This window comes from Phyllostomus hastatus, unplaced genomic scaffold (assembly GCF_019186645.2).
Source record: "Phyllostomus hastatus isolate PE091 unplaced genomic scaffold, TTU_PhHast_1.1 phas_scaffold_129, whole genome shotgun sequence".
Taxonomy (NCBI): domain Eukaryota; kingdom Metazoa; phylum Chordata; class Mammalia; order Chiroptera; family Phyllostomidae; genus Phyllostomus; species Phyllostomus hastatus.
The window spans coordinates 27404729-27423650 of record NW_025334009.1 but is presented as its reverse complement, the minus strand read 5'-3'; the positions used below and the strand labels follow the sequence as shown (position 1 = coordinate 27423650).

At 50.2% G+C, this 18922-nt stretch overlaps 1 protein-coding gene across 7 annotated transcripts in view; it reads left to right on the top strand.

The window, feature by feature from the left end:
* BTD (biotinidase) overlaps positions 1 to 13180 on the top strand; it is a 31977-nt gene extending 18797 nt beyond the window's left edge. For all 7 annotated transcript variants that reach the window (XM_045857135.1, XM_045857134.1, XM_045857136.1 and 4 more), the window contains 3 exons: positions 3494 to 3758; positions 8105 to 8254; positions 9492 to 13180. In XM_045857135.1, coding sequence (XP_045713091.1) covers positions 3510 to 3758; positions 8105 to 8254; positions 9492 to 10778 — 1686 coding nt within the window. In that variant the 5' untranslated portion in view covers positions 3494 to 3509 and the 3' untranslated portion in view covers positions 10779 to 13180. The remainder of the gene's footprint in view (positions 1 to 3493; positions 3759 to 8104; positions 8255 to 9491) is intronic.
* The last annotated feature ends 5742 nt before the right edge of the window (positions 13181 to 18922 follow it).

Sequence of the window (18922 nt, the reverse complement as noted above, 5' to 3'; positions counted from 1 at the left end):
AAAGATCAGGATGCTTGCTAAGGATGCCGCTCCGGGCGTTCTCCTCCCACCCAGGCGTGAGTTCCTGTCTACTGGCTCTTCCTCTTGGCCCGCAACAAGGTCTCAGGCTTTTTCTCAGGCTTTTACTCCATATGCAGGGGAGTCGTTGGGAGATTCTGAGCACAGGAGTGTCGAGGTTGTCGCGATTGATGCAGGCTTTAACTGGATCTCACCGGTTGCTCTAACGAGATGAGAAGGAAGAAGATAGTGGCAACCGCAGGGAGGTGTGCAGAGGCCAGGGCGGGGTCCCCTGTGATTTCTCCGTCTGACTTCATTGTCTGCCACCTACCTTCCCCTGGCCCCCGGGCTCCAGTCAGCTGCTTTCCTTGCTGTGTCTTGAACCCACCTGGGAAGTATCCACGCAGGTGGACTGAGCCATTTCCTCTGCATGGGACACTCTTCCCCAGGCATCCAGATGGCTTCCTCTCTTGCCTTCCCCAGACATCGCCTTCTCCTTGAGGCCTTCCCCGACCCTACTGTTTAAAGTTGTCCCTCATTCAGGCCAGGCCCTCCCTCCCACTCCCCCGTCTTCATTTGTCCTCTGCATTCATCACTGTTTGACATACTACGTATTTATTAGATTGTGGTCATCCGCCTTTCCTTACATCTGGAGTGGGCGCTCCTTGAGCAAGGGCTGGGCGTACCCACTCTGTCTCCCTGATGCCTAAACCCGTGTCTGGCACACACTTGGGTGTCCGTGGATGTCTGAAGTGAGCCATCCTGGCCCTGCCATTTCCTGCCAGTGGTATTCAGAGCGCCCCACAGCCGGTGCCCCCTTCCCAGAGGGCTGCAGTGAGCAGAGCGTGTCAAGCAGGGTGTGGAAGCACATGTCACCTCCCTGCTGGGCCCGTCCTGAAGTTTCGTCTCACCCGTCAAGTGCTCTCCAGTGCAAGAGGGGGCCTCGCTACCTTTAGAGACCAGCACACACGCTTCTGGTGACCGTTTTGTTTATGGTCCAGGTCTTGGCCAGCTCTGAAGGTGGGTCAGTTGCTAAATCTCCAAGAACCTCATGACTTTGCAGAACCCCCTTGTTCCCAGGAAACCCCCAGCACCCCCCTCTGCATGGCATCAGGGGCCAACACCTGGTAACCACTGGACACTGTCCCCTATTGTTCTGCCTACTGTGCCCTTCAGAGTCCTTGTCTCGACCTTGTTTGATCCCCTCCACCCCGCCCCCAGCAGTTGTGTAGCGCCAGATGCAGAGGGAAAGCAAGCATTTGCAAATTTGGTTAAAATAGGTGCTATTTCCCCACTCTTCAGAAGGGCAAACTGTTACTCCTATTTTTAATGTGATTACTCATTCTCACCTTCCTCATTAAGCCTGCTTCTTTCAAGCATGAATACCTGGTGGAAGCTGCATAACCTCTTATTATCAACCCACCTCTGTTCGCGCACAAATGATTGCCACTCACAGCTCTCCTACCCGGCTCCTTTTGTAAATAGGCTAAATTTTATTTTCTCAAGATAGAAAGCAATGTGATATCTTGCTGTTGCCACCATTTCCTTGTTTTGCTGGCTTGCAAGTCTGTGAGACTTAAACAAATGGCCTGTGCTCCCGGATCGGGGCTGCGCGACTCTCAGTTGAGCAAGGGGGCTGCTGTGATCGCCAGCCTGGGCCCCAGGGACTCCTGACCTGCCGCCACGGGGCGTTGGTTGAACGCCTCCTGGCCCTTCCCCGCACCACCCCACCCCAGCCTCAGTTTCCCCACTGCCTAGTAAGGCCAACGCCTGATACTGTAGAAATACTGTGACTGTGACTTTGAGAATGAAAGATCCGCGCCCCCGCAAGCCACTCCCCATTGTCATCTTTAGGAAAGCAGAGATGGAATGGAAAATAGACTTTGAGACTTTTAAAATTATTCCTTGCTGGTTGGTCTTCAGAGGCAAAATTCAGATAAGAAAGCTTATCAAGTACACTTTTGTTTCTACTCAAAAACTCATGACTGCTCAGTCAAAGGTCCCTTGTTCTAATCTTGAAACATTGTTGACAGTTCCTCAGATGAATGGCAACAACCCTGGGGTTTGCTGTGTGGACAGTACATTTATCCCCCCGGGGAAAGTACTAACGGGGGCGGGCGGGGAGGGGGGGTGGGTGGCGGGTCAGCGGTCCTGAGCAGAACACCACTTACTCTGAGAAGCATTTGATTTTCTGAGGATAATGACTGAGCACCCCTCGTCTTTGTTCTGTTGCTGAAAATAATGATGGTTACTTTCGTTTCTGGAACTTCTGAGAAGAAACAAGAAAAAGAAATGTGTAGCCAGGAGAATTTAGTTTTGAAGTGCAAACCCAGGAGTTATGAGTCAGACTTGGGCAGGGTGTCATTTTCCTTTTTAAGGAGCAGCAGTGTGATTCCTCGACTTGTCTTTGTTCTCTGGGTGTTTAGTCCCGGTCCCCGGGCAGTGGGTCAGCCCCGGCACCTCTGCACAAGGTGCACGCCAGGCTGATCTGAGCCCCGGGAGGGGCTTCAGCTGGGAGGCCAGGCTGGTGCTGGGGCAGAATTGGACTCTTCACTCTGAAACACTCAGTAACACACATGATTAGAAATAAAAATCCCTGTTCACAGGAGGGGGAAAGGCAGTCAGAAGTGCCCTTGAAAGTGACATAATTTACTTCTAATCTCATGGTAAATCTCATGGTGGGAGCTCCAAAGCAGGGTTTACTTGGTAGAAAATTTTAGTTTATTTTCGAGGAAATTCCATGTTATGGCTGCTAAAGGACTTTCTTTCCAAATGAGTATGCTTTCTAGCACGAATTTTGGAGTTGCAGAGACAGAGGTTGAGAAGCGGTGATGGGCAGTAGCGATGGTCAAGTTCAAGGAGGAAGCAAGTGGTGGTTTGGTTGGGAGTCGTCTTTTTATCTGTTTATAACAGAGTCGATCCTGGTGTTCAAGTGGAAGCCGGTAGTTTCTCGGCACCAAATAAAGAATGTTGCTTTGAGTAAAGGGAGCCTTACCCCGTATACTCGTGACTGACCCAAGAAATGCAGGGAGAGTTTTAATCCACCCAGTTTCTACGACCGGGAAAGCCAGGCCGTGTCATTAGGGGCACAGGAGTGGCAGCTCGGGCGTGTGAGTGACCTGCAGTGTGTGTGCGTGCACAGAGGGCTGGTCGTGGGAGGCAGAATAGGTCACAGAATTATGTAAAACCATCGGAATAATCAGTGTTGCCCGGAACGTGAGTGTGCAGCTAGAGAAGAGACTGGTGACGCAAACACTGGGTCTGTTTTGGAAACGTTCTCAAACCAGGCTATTAACACAGTGAGCCGTTTTAAACACAGCTACGTGTTTGGAGAGAAACACATACCCTTTTATTAGGAACATGAAACAAGCTCTTTGAGCGGCAGCACCACGGCGGCCGAGTTTAATTGCTGGGAATTAATAAATCACAGTTGCAAAAGTTAAATTCTTGGCAGGAGTCTTTATTCAGCTGTTTCCCCTGCCTTGTTACATTCCAGATTTACGGTCCGCACGATGTCTGGAGCCAGCCAGCCCCTCGCTCTTCTCCTCTGCGGCTGTTACGCGGCGGTCCTGGGAGTCCACACGGGGGAGCACAGCGCGGCTGAAGGCCCCGACACTGACTATTACGTGGCCGCAGTGTACGAGCACCAGCTGATCCAGAGTCCGGACCCTCTAGCTCTCGTCAGCCGCAGGCAGGCCTTGGAGCTGATGAACCAGAACCTCGACATCTACGAAGAGCAAGTGATGACTGCCGCCGGAAAGGCAAGACGAGCTCCTGGGTTAGAGCCCCGGCTTGTCCCGCACGCACGCAGAAGGGGGAGATCGCCCGTTAGCCCCGGGTCAGGGGTTCCTGCAGCCCTGGTGGAACGTCAGCGCAGTTGGCAAGGCCGAGCCGAAGTAGCGAGTTGGCCAGAGTGTCGCTGCTCAGTGGTGGTGGTGGGGGGGGGGGGTCCATGGCCCAGCAGCCTCAGCAGCCCGTCCGAGCTGGGGAGAAGTGCAGAATGAGGGCCCCGCCCCAGGCCTGCCGAATCAGATTTACATTTTCGTAAGATCCCCGGTGATGCCTTTCACTTCGAGTCTGAGGAGCCAGGGCTGGATCCCTGGTTCTCCCATGTGGCTGCGTGGAGGAATCGAGTGGCCAGTTGTAAACATATGTGGGTGCCTGCACCCCACGCTTCATTCCTGCACAGTGGGATGGGCTATGGGCTGGGCATCGGGGTTTTATTGTATTTTTTTGGTATATACAACATACTTTTTATTTCCATGGAATTGAATCAAACTCAGACTGAGACTACAGAGGAAATGCTAGAAATCAGCGAAGGCCAGGAACAGAGTACGAAAAAGACAAAGAAATGAGGCCCAAACACACAGAACCCTTCACTGGGGTCTGCTGACCGCAGCCAGGACCAGGGAGGGATCACACACCGGGGACAGGTTCCAGAACATTTGGGAATGGTGCGGGGTGAGGGTCACAGGGGCCACACTGGGGTGTGGGTTTGGTACCAGGTAAATTGCTCTTGTATTTATATACAAAGTCAGCTGGGTCTGTTTCTTAGAGATACACGTGGAAAGAAAGGAAGCTTTGGTCACAGTATGTCTCTTTGCAAAACAGACATCATCAGAAATAGGGACAATTTACTCAGATTCAAATTTCAGTAGCAGGAAGTAAATATCACAACATCATCACTGGCCCTCAGTACAAAGCCCCTACCCCACCCAGTCCTCCGTCCCTGCTCCGCCCACATCACCCTCTGGCGGCCACCACTCCAACTGCTGGCCTCCCAGTGGCTTCTGACGTGCAGAACATCTGAAACCCACCAGGCATGACGGCCTGTCATTCTCTCTGAGGCATCCTGCGTCAGACTGAAGCAGCAGGCACCCACAGAACTGCTGTTTGCTGCCTTCAGATGATTTGGGGCTTGCTTCAGGTCTCAGTGCCAGACGGCGAACGGTCTTGAGAACTCAGTTCAGAGAGGACTGGGCCCGAAGGAACAAAGGGAGGTCTGTGTAGGCTTCCTGCTCGGCCACAGTTCCAGCTCCTGCCAGGAAGGGTGGGGCAGAGAAGGAAATGTTGCTGCCAGATGTTACTGCAAGAAAGTGCTCTTTGGGGAAACCTGTAACCAAAGGGAAGTTTGGGCTCTAACCCCCGTGGTCGGGTGAGCGAGCCCAGCCGTTGGAGGAAACCGGGTTCTGCCTCCTTATGAGCGGAACCTCCCCATGTCCGGTTGCTTCAAGGGTAGAACCAGTCCTGCTAACAGGTCCTGCCCCAAACCACCCCTGTCTCTGGTCAGAGCGGACAGGGTTGCCTGGACAGCCATTGTCTGTGGCTACATTCAAACATTCTCTCCTAGAAGGCACACACACACACACACAACTGGTGTGGGAAGGTGCATAAAGGTGCAAAGACCTGCTCCAACTCCTCCGAATGGATAACACTCCTCTTTTCTGTTCCCAGCCTGACATCTAGTTTCCTCTTGACCATTTTTTTTTAATCCTCACTGAAGGACAATGCTTATTGACTTTAGAGAGGGTGAGGGGAGGAAGAGAGAGAAAAACATTGACGTGAGAAAGAAACATTGATTGGTTGCCTGTCATATGCACCATGACCAGGGACCAAACCCACAACCTAGCCTTGTGCCCTGACCAGGAATCGAACCTGTGATGTTTCAATTTATGGGGCAACACCCAACCAAATAAGCCACACTAACTGGGGCAAATCTGAGTGTACTTATTGTTTCTAGATACCTTGCTGCCCTATGTTGTTATATATGTTAAAGCAACTTGTAAGACAAATTGATGCAAAGCATGTGTCAGAGTTTTATATCAAACTCGTGATAAGGGTCGTGGTCCCTGAACAAGCCAATTGAAATATTTCTCTCTTGGTAGAGGCTTTGCAGGGAAGAAAGGAGTCCCACTCACAGACACTGTCCTGCTCAGTCCCCTGGGCTGGCAGCCGTGATTCCTTGGGAGCTCTCGCAGTCCCTGGGTTTATCAGAAAACTGCTCACGTCTTTTACCAGGAGGATTTCTTCCTGGAATTTCCTGGAAAGGACTGGCAGTCGCCTCAGACCCAAAGTTCTGCCCCAGCTCAGGTTGGGTTCCTCTGCTCACTCCTGGCAGATGTGTGTTCGGGAAATCCAGTTCAATGGTGATATTAACCTAATGTTTATACATAACTTAAATGTCATTTTCTATTAAAAAAAAACCATTCAGCACTCTCAGAGTTTTGTTTTTACAAAAGGAAATTATCCAAGTATAATTGCCAAAATTAAAAACCATGAGTCATGCAAAGATGGAACAAACACGTGTCCAAGCTTTTCTTTAACTCGTTGACTTATGAAGGAACCAGAAAGGTTCAATAGAAAATAGTGAGTGTCCGTCAGGGAGATGAGCATTGAAATGAATCTGTCAATAGGTGTGCTACAGGGCAGTACGATCGTAATCACTAGGGTAATATTCTGTTCAACAGCAGAGTCGCACCGGGGTAGGTTCCCTAGACGAGTGGTCTTTGAGCGAGGCTCATTAGCACCCGAGTCTGCCTGGGAAAGGCGTCTGCTCTTCGTCTTGCTGTATTTCCAAGTTTGAAAAAAGTTTCCTTTACAGGGTGCTGCAGGCGGCACTCTCCCCCTCTGCCGCAGGGGCCGTCCGCGGGGTGGTCTTTCTGGAAAGCTGCTCGGCAGTGTATGTTAAGAGCATGCAGCTTATACCCTTGGCCCAGTGCTTGCACTCTTAAGACTTTATTCCAAGAAAGTAATCAGAGAGCCAAACAAAGGTCTGTGCGCAGCACTCATCACGAAGTGAGTGCTCCGAACACCCTGGATGCAGATGGTCACCGCGGTTTTCTTTTTTTAACAAGTGGGTAACCGTTCACCTGTTTGGTGACAGGGAAGAAACTGTGGTATCCCCTTAAATATGGCCGTCACACACTACATTTTTGAAGGTATCTTTGTAATCTTGATGTTTTATGTAGTGAGAAAGTCAAGATGGGAAACTGTATATTTAGATAATAGAGAAAGAGAGAGAGAGTGAAAATAGGATATTAACAATAAGTATCTTATGTCACAGGATTATGAATTCTTCGTGTATATTTTCTGGTCTCCAGGTTTTCCACAGTTAAACTTTTGAAGCTTTTATAACCGGAAAAAAAAGTTATACAGAAAGTTTTCCGTGCATTCCAGAAATAAGTGACTCACATTGCCCGTTATTTTAGATTACTCATGCCCGTCTCTGCCCTCCTCCTCCCCTTGCACTTCGGGCCAGGCCAACGTCCCAGGCTCGCCGCTTGAAGCTGTGCAAGTGGAGAATGGCAGGCGCTTGAGGCCCGGGCGCTGAAAGCCGAGGGCTGCCCTGTTTGGGTTTTCTTGGGTTGCTGTGGACAGCACAGGGAGCCCAGGTGTCTCCAGGTGTGGAATAAGGCCTGCGGTGTGGTCAGGATTCTGAAGGGAGCCTCCTAATTCCCAGGTGGAGAATCGCACATTAGAGCAGGCCCTCGTTTCTGTGCTGCTGTCAGCATCAGCCCAGTGGGCGCCAACCTTTGCTGCACATTAGAATCACTGGGGATGTTTAAACAAACGCTGCTGCCAGGGCTCTGCCCACAGTCCATTGAAGCAGCTTTCCAGGGGTGGGCCCTAGCATCGGTCCTGCACAAAGTGTGTGTGTGTGTGTGTGGTTTTTTTTTTTTTCCCCAGAAGTCCCTCTGATTTAAATGCACAGTGAAGGTTAAAAACCAAGGGACTAGAGGTGCTACATCATCTGTTCATGAGCCCAGCACTCAAGACCTCTTCCAGGTGGCCCTGTCGGCACCACCAAGAACTCCGAACCCCTGACCGTTTGTTTGGCAAACTCCTGCCCCCTTTAGCCTCCTTCCCTGGACATGCCCCTGGGCACATGGTCATCCCAGAGGACTCTGTCTTTGTTCCCTCAGAATTAGGCCACGGGAGATGGCCTCCCCCAGACTAAGATCCCCGATGAGCGTTCAACTGCCGTTTTTTAGCCTCTGGTCCTGGTACAGAGCAGTTGCTTGATGGCTCCCAGATGAATGAATGAATGCATGAATGAAGTGGTACTTCCCACTATCTGACAACATACTTTGATGGTTTCCACTTACAGGGTGTACAGATTATAGTGTTTCCGGAAGACGGCATCCATGGATTCAACTTTACGAGAACATCCATTTACCCCTTTTTGGACTTCATGCCATCTCCCCGGGTGGTCAGGTGGAACCCGTGCCTGGAGCCCCGTCGATTTGACGACACGGAGGTGTGTGAACACCCCAGACTTCCTCCTTGGTGGGCCGAAGGCACCAGAGATGAACCGAGCCAGGGCCCAAGAGCCAAGACATGTTAAGTGAAACTGAAAGGGCGGCCTGAGGTCCTAAAAATGAAACACGCACTGCACATGCCACACGCACCCATTAAAGAACGTCTGATGCACGAGGCGTGTTCTAGCCTGTGGGTGGTTCTGTTCACTAGCTGCACAGGAAGTGCATGGATACGTGCTTGTGGAACAGACAAAAAGGAAATGAAAGCCACTGCTGCCACCCCCAGCCCTCGTCCTGCTTTCCTGCTAGAGAAACTGCTGTCAGCGATTTGATGTGCCCCAAGTACATCTCCCCTTTTCTGTGCATGTTATAGTCGACACCCTCTCTGTTAGCATGCTAGAGGCTTATTCTTTGTTTGACTCTTGCTGTTATAAACAGTGTCTCAATGAATATCCTTGTTCACATTGTGAAATGTCTAAGTTTTTCTGTCAGGTGAGATTCCTAGAAATGGAATTTCTTAGAAGGATAAGCACATTTAAAAAAATGTTTTAATTGAATTTAGCAGGGTGACACTGGTTAACAAAATTATACAGGTTTCAGGTGCACAATTCCACAACACACCACCTGTACCCTGTGTGGTGTGTTCACCCCCCAAGTCAGGTCTCCTTCCTTCACCACTTATCCCCCTTCACCCTCCCCCACCTCCCCCACCCCATCCCCCCGAAGTCACCCACTGCTGTCCGCATCCATGAGTGCCCTCTTTCATTTTTGCTCAAACCCTCCATGCCCCCAGCCTCCTCCTAGATTATTTTAAAGAGTACCAAGTTTTTCCTTTAAAAGATTTTGAGTTCACTTTATACTCCCAGTGTATATGTATACTCCCTGCCTTTGGTCAATGTAAAAGTTGAATAATCTTTTGAAGTTTTGCCAATATTATGAAGGTGAAAAATATAGCTCATCATTATTTGATTTGCATTTTTGATTTGCATTTCCTTAGAACTAATACAGTTGACCATCTTCTCAGATGTTTCTTGGCCATTTGTATTTATTTATTCTGTGAGTTCTTCATATCCTATAACATTTTCAGCAGTGGTTGCTTTTTACTGGATTTACGATAGCTATTTATGTATTATGGACATAGTATAGCTCCTTTTCTACCTTAAAATTATAAGGCAAAACGCAGGATCTTATAAAGCCATTTACTTACACATTTATCTATTCCTTATTCCCCTCTAGGTCCTCCAGCGCCTGAGCTGCATGGCCGCGAGGGGGCGCATGTTCCTGGTGGCCAATCTCGGGACGAAGCAGCCGTGTCAGAGCAGTGACCCCCGCTGCCCCCGGGATGGAAGATACCAGTTTAACACAGACGTCGTGTTCAGCAGCAATGGAACCCTGGTAGACCGCTACCGCAAGCACAACCTCTACTTCGAGGCGGCTTTTGACGCCCCTTTCCAGGTGGATCACGTTACCTTCGATACCCCTTTTGCTGGCAAGTTCGGCGTCTTCACCTGCTTTGACGTGCTGTTCTTCCAGCCCGCCGTCTCGCTGCTCAGAGACCGCGCGGTGAAGCACATCGTGTTCCCGGCCGCCTGGATGAACCAGCTCCCGCTCCTGGCGGCTATTCAGATTCAGAGTGCCTTCGCCATGGCCTTTGGCGTCAACTTCCTGGCTGCCAACATCCACCAGCCGTCCTTGGGCATGACCGGAAGTGGCATACACTCACCCCTGAAGTCCGTTTGGCACCACGACATGGAACACGTCACGGGCCACCTTATAATTGCCCAGGTAGACGGAAACCCACAGCGTCTCGTTGGTACAGAGAACGCCACAGATACAATGGACCCATCCCATAGTAAATTTTTAAAAATCTTGGCAGGTGACCCATATTGCGAGAGGGATTCTCAGGAAGTCCTCTGTGACGGAGCCACCAGATGGAACATGAACGCTCCTCCCACGTTTCACTCCGAGATGATGTATGACAATTTCACCCTGGTCCCCGTCTGGGAAAAGGAAGGCTCTCTCCGCGTCTGTGCCAACGGCCTCTGCTGTTACTTACTGTACCAGAGGCCCACTTTGTCTGAAGAGCTGTATGCCCTGGGGGTCTTTGATGGCCTTCACACTGTGCACGGCACTTACTATGTGCAAGTCTGCGCCCTGGTCAAGTGTGGGGGTCTCAGCTTTGACACCTGCGGGCAGGAGATCACAGAGGCCACGGGGATGTTTGACTTCCACCTGTGGGGGAACTTCAGCACTCCCTATATCTTCCCTCTGTTACTGACCTCAGGCATGACCCTGGAGACCCCTGACCAGCTCGGCTGGGAGAACGACCACTATTTCCTGAGAAAGAGCAGACTGTCCTCTGGTCTGGTGACAGCAGCCCTGTATGGGCGGTTGTATGAGAGGGACTCAGGGGAGTGGGGGCTGGGCGCTGGCCACCGTGTGGATAGCCCTGAACTTGCACAGCCCACAGCTCACAGCACTGGGACCACCTCTGCCCATCCTGGGAGCTTTGGGAAGAAATAGGGGAGGCAGGTTCCACCCAGTGTCTCTTCCTCTTACATGCAAATCATTGAGACACTTTCTGGTATTTTCTATCCACAGTTATCTTTGCCAAGCCACATCTTTCTCTACTAAATCTCTCACTACGCAGTTTGCTTGCAGAGCTAACACAGCCTTGGCTGGGAGGGTCTGTTGGTTGGAGCATTGTCCTGTACACCAAAAGGTTGTGGATTCGATTCCCAATCAGGGCACATGCCTAGGTTGAGGGTTTGGTCCCCGATTGGGGCATGTGTGGGAGGCAGCCGACTGATGTTTCTCTCTCATATCGGTGTTCCTCTCTCAGATCAATAAATGTATCCTCGGGTGAGGGTTTTAAAAAAACAACTAGGATGAAATAAGCGACAGTTTCTGTTGCACAGCCCCGCAGAGCAGCGGTGTATGTGTTTTCCTGGTTTTTGTTGATCAGCAACACCCAGGACCTCGAACCTTTTCTAAGGCAATAACAAACTCGCAAAGCAAACGCTGCTATGGAAACGGCTGCCATGGGGCCCTCTGCCCACTCTGGTCGACCAGCATTCTATCCAGAGGAAATGGTAGCACCAGAGCCACCAGCCACACCAGGATTGTGGATTTGGAAGCAGCTTGTGGAAACAGAAAGGAAGTTTTTCTCACCTCTGCCTTTTTGCCAGTGAATGGAATGTGTGCAGCGGGGCCCACGTGCCCGGGGGAAAGAGCACAGTGCCCCAGGGAGAGAGCCGCTTGGAAAAGGCACAGGAGATGGGCAGTGGTGGGAAGGTGTAATAGTCTCTCCACCCAATGAGTCTCACCCAGGGAGTCCAGGGACCTTCATCATGCTGGCTTTTGGCAAGAGCCTCACTGCTGCTCACCTGGGCAGGACGGAATGGTGCTGGTAGAAGTCAATCCCACCCCACCCCCAGCCAAGAAGGGCCTTCCGTTTGCAGAGAGGCACTGTACCTCTGGCAGAGAAGTTGCCAGAACTGCTGTGGAGGGTGGCCCACTTTAGTCCTTCATTTATTTAAGCACTCCACAGGTGTTTTGGAGAGCCCACCAGGTACAGAGCCAGGCCCTCCCACACACTAGTTTCAGATGCAGAATCATCACATTCAGTGTGTGAAGATTTTGGTAGGCCACTCATTTCTACATTATTTATAGCTGACATTTCAAAGTCATTTTGAGTCTATGCCTAGTAACTGTTTTCAATCATTTTTAAGTGGAAAATGAATAATTTTTCAAGAGGTTGGATAATTAGCCACCTGTGGTTTGCCTCAGTGTTGTGATTGTTTTGTTATATCCCCACCCCTTTTTAATCTTCAACCGAGGATATGTTCATTGATTTGAGAGAAACATCGATAAGAAAGAGAAACATCGACTGGTTGCTCCCATACATGCCCAGACCGGGGCCTGAACCCACAGCCTAGGTACATGCCCTGACCCGGGATGGAACCCGAGACCTTTCTGGTGCACAGGACAACGCTCCAACCAGCAGAGCCAGCCCGGCCAGGGCTAGTTATAGTCCCCTTTTTAAATTGGGTTTTTAGAAACAATGTATGCATGAACGTAATTATATGAAGTAAAAAATGAAATTTTAGGCAGGTTACGAAAGAACGCAGGTGTTAGAGTCAGCCTGGCCAGGTTTACTGCCTTGGCCTCACTGTTGACCCTTCACCACACAGGCCTGGGGCAACTTGTTTACACCTCACTGTGCCTCGGTTTTCTCATCCGTGGACCGTGCCCTGAATACTCCACGTGGGAAAGAGGCGAAGTCCCCGCTGACTCACTGCTCGCCCACAAAGGCCTGGAATGAGTCACGTCTCCAGGGAGTAAGCAGGAACGTCTCGGATTCCTGAGGAAGCCCTGGGAAATGCCCTGGAGTGGGAGTGGGGCCTCTCCCACCCGCTGACGGGGCTGGCCTGCCCTCCCTGGTGCAGACCACAGTGGCTGGCTGAGCTGGCAGGACCACGTGGCTCCGGATGTGGCCAGCTGCCACCCATGTAGCTTCCTTGCCCAAACCCCAGGGAACAGAAATCATCTTAAAAATGCATATTGTTGCTTCATGTGAAGATGATTCAAATCGGCCTGAGAAAGAGACCAAGAGGCTAGTCCTAAATACAGACGTGGCGGAACTACTACTTGGCCCAGTCAACATTTACAGAGCACCTGCTGGATGCACATTCTGCCCTTCCAAACGGAGCACCTACAACTTTCCTTAGTGACTTCCTACTGACAATTTAGAGCTAATTACTCATAACATAGAAACAAGGAGGAACGAAACCAGGGCGGTAAAGCAAAAGGATTTTTTTTAACAAAATGGTTTTTACAACAAAAAGTAGTAGCTGCCAGATGGCAGAACAAAGTAGAGGAGGGGGAAAATGCGTAAAATAAATCATTTTCTGGAAAAAAAAATACACCTATGACTAATGGCTGTGATATGCTTTTGTCAACTGTGATCCTGAAATTCAGGAAGCAAGTGGCAATCTTGACAATAACATCGAGGCAGGAAATCAAATGTATTTTTGGCTCCATCAGCCTTAGGGGAAGCGGCTTGGCCCACGCAGTCTCTCGTGCAGCCGCAGCTGGGCCAGTCTGCGGTTCTCCTTGCAGGGGAAGTGAGACCCAAATGAGCTGGGCGTCTGCAGCACTTAAAAGGGCCCAGTCCTGGAGAAAGCGAACCACGCCCCACTCTCTCGCGTCTGGTCCAGTTCTGGCGCCCAGGCAGCGCCCGAGGGGACAGCCTGCCTGCGGCCGCTCCTGAGGGGCAGCTTCCCTGGGCCGCCCCTCACCCACAGGTGGGCGTGCTTAGTGCCTTGTGTCCATCGCACATTGGACTGGGAGTAGGCCCCTGACCCAGGAGCAGCCAGTTGGGGCGCCAGCTGCAGGCCCAGGCTGGGGGCCAGGCCCAGAAGCGGGGCTCCGAGAAGGGCAGCGGTGAGTCAGCCGCTTTGCTTTGCCCTGAAATTCGGAAATGCTCCAACACCCACACTCCAGCCCTCCAACATACATGAACAAATGTTTTCTCAACAAAGTTGATTTATGTATTGCAAAACTTTTAACAAAGTTTTAGTCGTGTGAAGTGCTGAGCAAAAAGGCCCAGATTGAAAACAGATGCTGCTGCGACAGGAAGGTCTGGGAGCAGGACGGGGGCCTGAGTCTTCATTTCCTGGTCCCCTTCCTCGTGGCAGCGGCCTCATCCCCCACAACAGTTACTTTAACACTCAGCCGATCAGCATCTTCAAACAGTCCTGGGCGTGACTTATCCACACAGTGTCTGTGGTCAGGGAGCTGGGTGTGGACTAGCTGGGTGGTTCTGGCCCAGGGCCTCTCAAGAGGCTGCAGCCAAGACGCCGGCTGGGGCTGTGCTGAGCTGAAGGTTTCACTGGAGTTGGAGGGTGTTTTGGTAATTGTGTTCCCCCCAAGAAATTGTGAAGTCTTAACCGCCAGGACCTCAGAATGTGACCTTACTTGGAAATGGGGTCTTTGTAGATGTGATTCAGATGTAAGTTAAGGTCATACTAGAGTAGGGTGGCCCCTTAATTCAGTGTGACTAGGGTCCTTATAAGAAGTCACAGACACACCCCAGGCAGAGAGTCACCCGCCAGTGTGGAGTGATGCAGACCAGTGGTTCTCAAAGGAGGGCCCTGCGCCTGCCTGCAGCACGTGGGAACTGGTTAGAAATACAACTTCCTGGGTTCCACCCACCAATTTGCTGAATCAGAGACTCGCAGGGGGCGGGGGGTGGGGGGGGGGTGGGGGGGGCCAGCAATCCATGGTCTAACAAACCCTCTGGGGGATCTTGATCCTGATCAAGTGTGAGGCCCCAGCTCTAGTGCTGTGCGTTTCCCAAAGCAGGTGTGCAGGCCCTAGTCATTAGCCCGGCACACCAGGCCGTGAGATGGGCAAGGGTGCCCATTTTACAGAAGAGGACACTGCGGCCTGGGAGGGAAGTGCCCTGCCCAAAGCTAAGCGGACCCCAGCAACGAAGCTGGAATGTGCAATTCCCACCCCAGGACCAATGCAGAGTTTCCAGATTACCCACCCAGAACTCTCAGCTCCCCTCCTCTCCTACTAGTTGTTAACCCATTTTACCCTTTCTGGGTGACTCTTTGTCATCCAAAGATATTGCTCTACTTTTGTTTAACCAAGGCCAAATTAATAAGAAAATATAATTTACAGTTAAATTAACCTACCTTTTATCAGGTTCTATATTATTTTGAAGGTTCATGGGAGGCTTCCTGTGAATGCAAAAAGCTTATTAAATGAATGAATTTATTTACAATTATTTCGAGAATAATCCCTCTATTCAGTTCCAGTGTGAGAAAGCTGACAGAGGAATGCTCTTTTAATCTGGTGCTTCGACATCCTAAATGACGAACGTATGTAGCGGTTGCTGCTTGTTTCTATGCTTACTGGGTGTCTGTCTGAAGCTTCCACTGCACTGAACCTTCGGTGCAAGCCTGATGACTCGCCTTCCAATACTTGAAGTGTTCGCATCTTCTGAAAGACTGCCATCTGACTGGGGCAGAATGAAACCCGGGACGCCGTGCCCTTCGTGCCCTTCAGCGGCAGGACTTGGTTTGCAGTTTATCTTCTGACTCCCGAGCCTATTGCCGTAGGGCCCTGACGTGTTAACCCGAGACACCGCTTCGCTGAAGCACAGACGCCGCCTTTCTCACTTTCACACTCTAAATATACCTACCGGAAGTGTAAGTGATCCGCACTCTGCGTGATCGCTGAGTGCTGCGCCGTGGTGGTTGGAATTCACACCGCTGTCTGGAAAACCATAGGGTTCCGAGGGACACCTGGATGAGCAAAGACAGAGAAAATTATGTGCAGGTGGTTTTAAAATAAGATATTTTCTAGGGGTTCTAGTTTTTAAAAAATTGTTGATTCAACCGTGCATGTCTTCCAACTCACACACAACCAGGCTATAATTAAGCATTAGCTTTGTGTAAAGCCCTCTATGGGAAATCGTGGAGCAGGCAGAATCACATAAGAAAAGATTGTAACCTTTAGAGAGAGCTTATTCCCTTGTGCGCATGTAGACAGGACTGACACCTCCCGCACACACACACACACCAGTGACGATGTTTGTGGCAGACTGTATCCAAAAATGGCTGCAATGACATTTCCAGTTTCACTTGCTGTTCCAAAACTTTGCTAGTCCCCATCAAGAGGTGGGGTCTGTGCATCTTCCTTCGACCTTGCGCAGGACTTTGTGGCTGCCTCAATGACCAGAATGCAGAGAGGTGACGCTGTGTGACTTCCAGAGCTAGGTCATGGTTGACAATACTGCTCCTGTAGGCTCTCTCCTGAGGCTTTCATTCACCCTTGGAACCCACGTGGAGAAAAATCGAGGCCCCTGACCCTCAACCCTAGTGGGGCTCCCAGCTGACGCAGGTCCCACAGCCCTGGTGAACTCACTGTCCCAGCTGAGGCCTGCAGGGCAGGGACAAGCCTCCCTCCCCTCCCTTGCACAGCCCAAATTGCAGATTTGTGAGCAAAATAACTGTTGTTTTAAGTCAGTAAGTGTTGAGGTAATTTGTTATGCAGCAAATGATAGCCAGAACTGATTTTTATCAACCATAGAAGTTTGTCATTTGAAGAACTAAACTGTTGAAAACTGAAAAAGGCCAGCGTAGCCACAATGGCAAGTGAGGGAGCTCTGACGTCAGAATGGGAGGCGGGGCCTCGGTGTGCCCGCCTCGAGGGCTGCGGTGGGAGGGTGTTAAGCAGGGGGTGGGGGGCTGGCATTGTGGGGATTAAAGTGATTCCTCTCACTGCTGCTGGCCGGCTTCCGGGATCCCCTTCCTCCGAAGTCAGTCACACGTCAGGACCAGTTGTGAGGACTCACGGAGGGACCGCAATAAACAGCAATTCAAGAAAAAATAATTTATAAAATTTATACAAAAATAAGTAAATAGCAATTTAAGGGGGAAAAGTCATTCCTTGGGACTATTCATTTTAAACTTAACATTTTCTAATGTAGTTTTGCATTCTCTTTAAAAATTTTATGTTTTAAATACTTTTATTTACTTTCCCATTAGCATTTATCCCCCCATACCCTCTCTCACCTCCACCCGCCCACCCATCCCCCTTACATCCATTTTTAAAAGACTATTACACACATCACAAAAAGGGGGGATACCCTTACAGAAAAGCCTTTTGTTTTTTATAAAAATGTGTCTTCAAAGAACAGTTGCAGTCCAAATTGTTTCCTGGTCATCAAAAAAACAAAAAGAGCAGAGAATACATCTTGGGATCATAATGTGCATTTCATTTAAACTGCTGAGTGTTAACACGCTGGGGTGTGATGCACGGAATGATACTTATGGGTTGAAGGAGTATAGAGACAAAAATAGAAGAAGAGCCATTATTTTGGCATTATGAATGCATTTGAAAAGGATGAAGAATTTCACTGTGTTGTAATTAATGTGCCACAATTTGCGCCTCCCCCCCGCCCATCTCTGGGCCCCTGTAAAATTCTGTTTCAGACCTTTCCTAAGAGGGGCAATGTATGTTGAATGTGTAACGTGGACAAATGGCACCAGATTTGTTCCTGCAAAGCAGCAGCACAGCAAACAAACAAAACAAAACAAAAAGTTAAGAAGCAATTTTAAAGCACAAGCTTGAGAGTCCGTGGGCCAGGCCTCGCCTCCTCCTCGCTCGCTGAGACCTTGAGCTCTCCTGCCTGCTGTTCATAGGCCTGTGGTCCCGTCTCCGTAGGAAGGTTTTAGCTCAAACGCCTTCGGAAACGTTCATTCTTTCCCCTCAGTTGTTTCTAACAGTAAATAAGGAAGTAAACAGTGTCCACACAGACAGGGAAGCTCTTTTTATAGAACACTGTAAAACAGAGAATGTGTGCCATGAATCATCTCTCCCCCCTGCTGGGGGCTCCCCACCCCTTCTCAGCTTCTTTGTTTAACGTTCCGACTTTCAGAATCAGTGTTGTGATGATCTATTGCTAAGTAACGGGGAACTACTCTGAAACTCAATGACTTGAAATGACCATTTTAGTCTGCTCCAGGGTTTGTGGGTTAGGCATCAGGCCGGCACCGGGTAGCGGCAGCTGGCAGGCTCCGCTGGGCCTCTCCACGTGCTCCTCCAGCGCGATGGTCTCAGGAGAGTCAACCTGCAAACAGGGTACCTCAGGCTTTCCTGAGAGAATGAGACTGGAAGGAGAAGCTGCTAGCCCCGGTTGGCTGGGGCTGGAAAGGGCATGTGGCACTTCTGCGACTACTATTGGTAAAGTTGCTACAGAGCCCACCCACAGTCCAGGGGAGGAAACACAGGCCCCACCCACTGGTGGGAGAGGTGTGAAAAAATCTGTGGGCGGCTCTTCTGGAGACTGTGTTCACAGAGGTCCAGCATTTGCCACCCCACCACAGGCTACAGCACAGCCTCTAACGAAACTAGGTTGCCCTGAGCCCCTGGGAATAGAACTGTTTACCTTTTTACCAAGAAGGTGGGGAAGGCACCGAAATCTGCGCGTGGCGTGTCCCCAGGCCGACTTCGGGGAGTTGGTGCTCTGAGACCTAATGTTCTAGTGAGTGAGGTTGGCTAAAGCGAACGCCCATGTCCTCAGGGCCGTGGGGTCCAAGTGTGTTGAGCATGTTCCTGACAGGAGCAAGAAGCTACAGCGCTTCCCTGAGTGAGCAGCAGAAAATTGTTGGCGAAGTGTTGAAGGCACGCGCACAGTCGAGAATCTAAATGTAAACAATGCTTTTTTGAGTAATAAGAAACAAAAGGCTAAAGAAAGAAGGGGAAGAGCAAACAAGAAACACAAATAGAGGACTCACAAGCATGGACAATGGGGAGGACTGAATGTAGGAAGGGGGATGGGGTAGGGGAGAGCAATGGAGAAAAAGGACAACTGTAACTGAACAACAGTAAAAAAATAAAAGACTAAACAAGCAAAAAAAAAAAAGAATCTGTGGTCTAATTTTAATTCTAGCTCAAAGAAGGCTGCTATATTGATGCCAGTTTTTATTTACTGAGTGCTTCCCATTGCCGGGCATAGTGACATGTGACCTTTCCAATGGTTCTGAGATAGCTTTATTGCTCCCATTTTATGCACAGAGGCTAAACAGCGGGCCCAAGGCTGTCCTGTGTGTGTGAGCGCGGTGTGGAACCCAGGCAGTGTGCATGCGGAT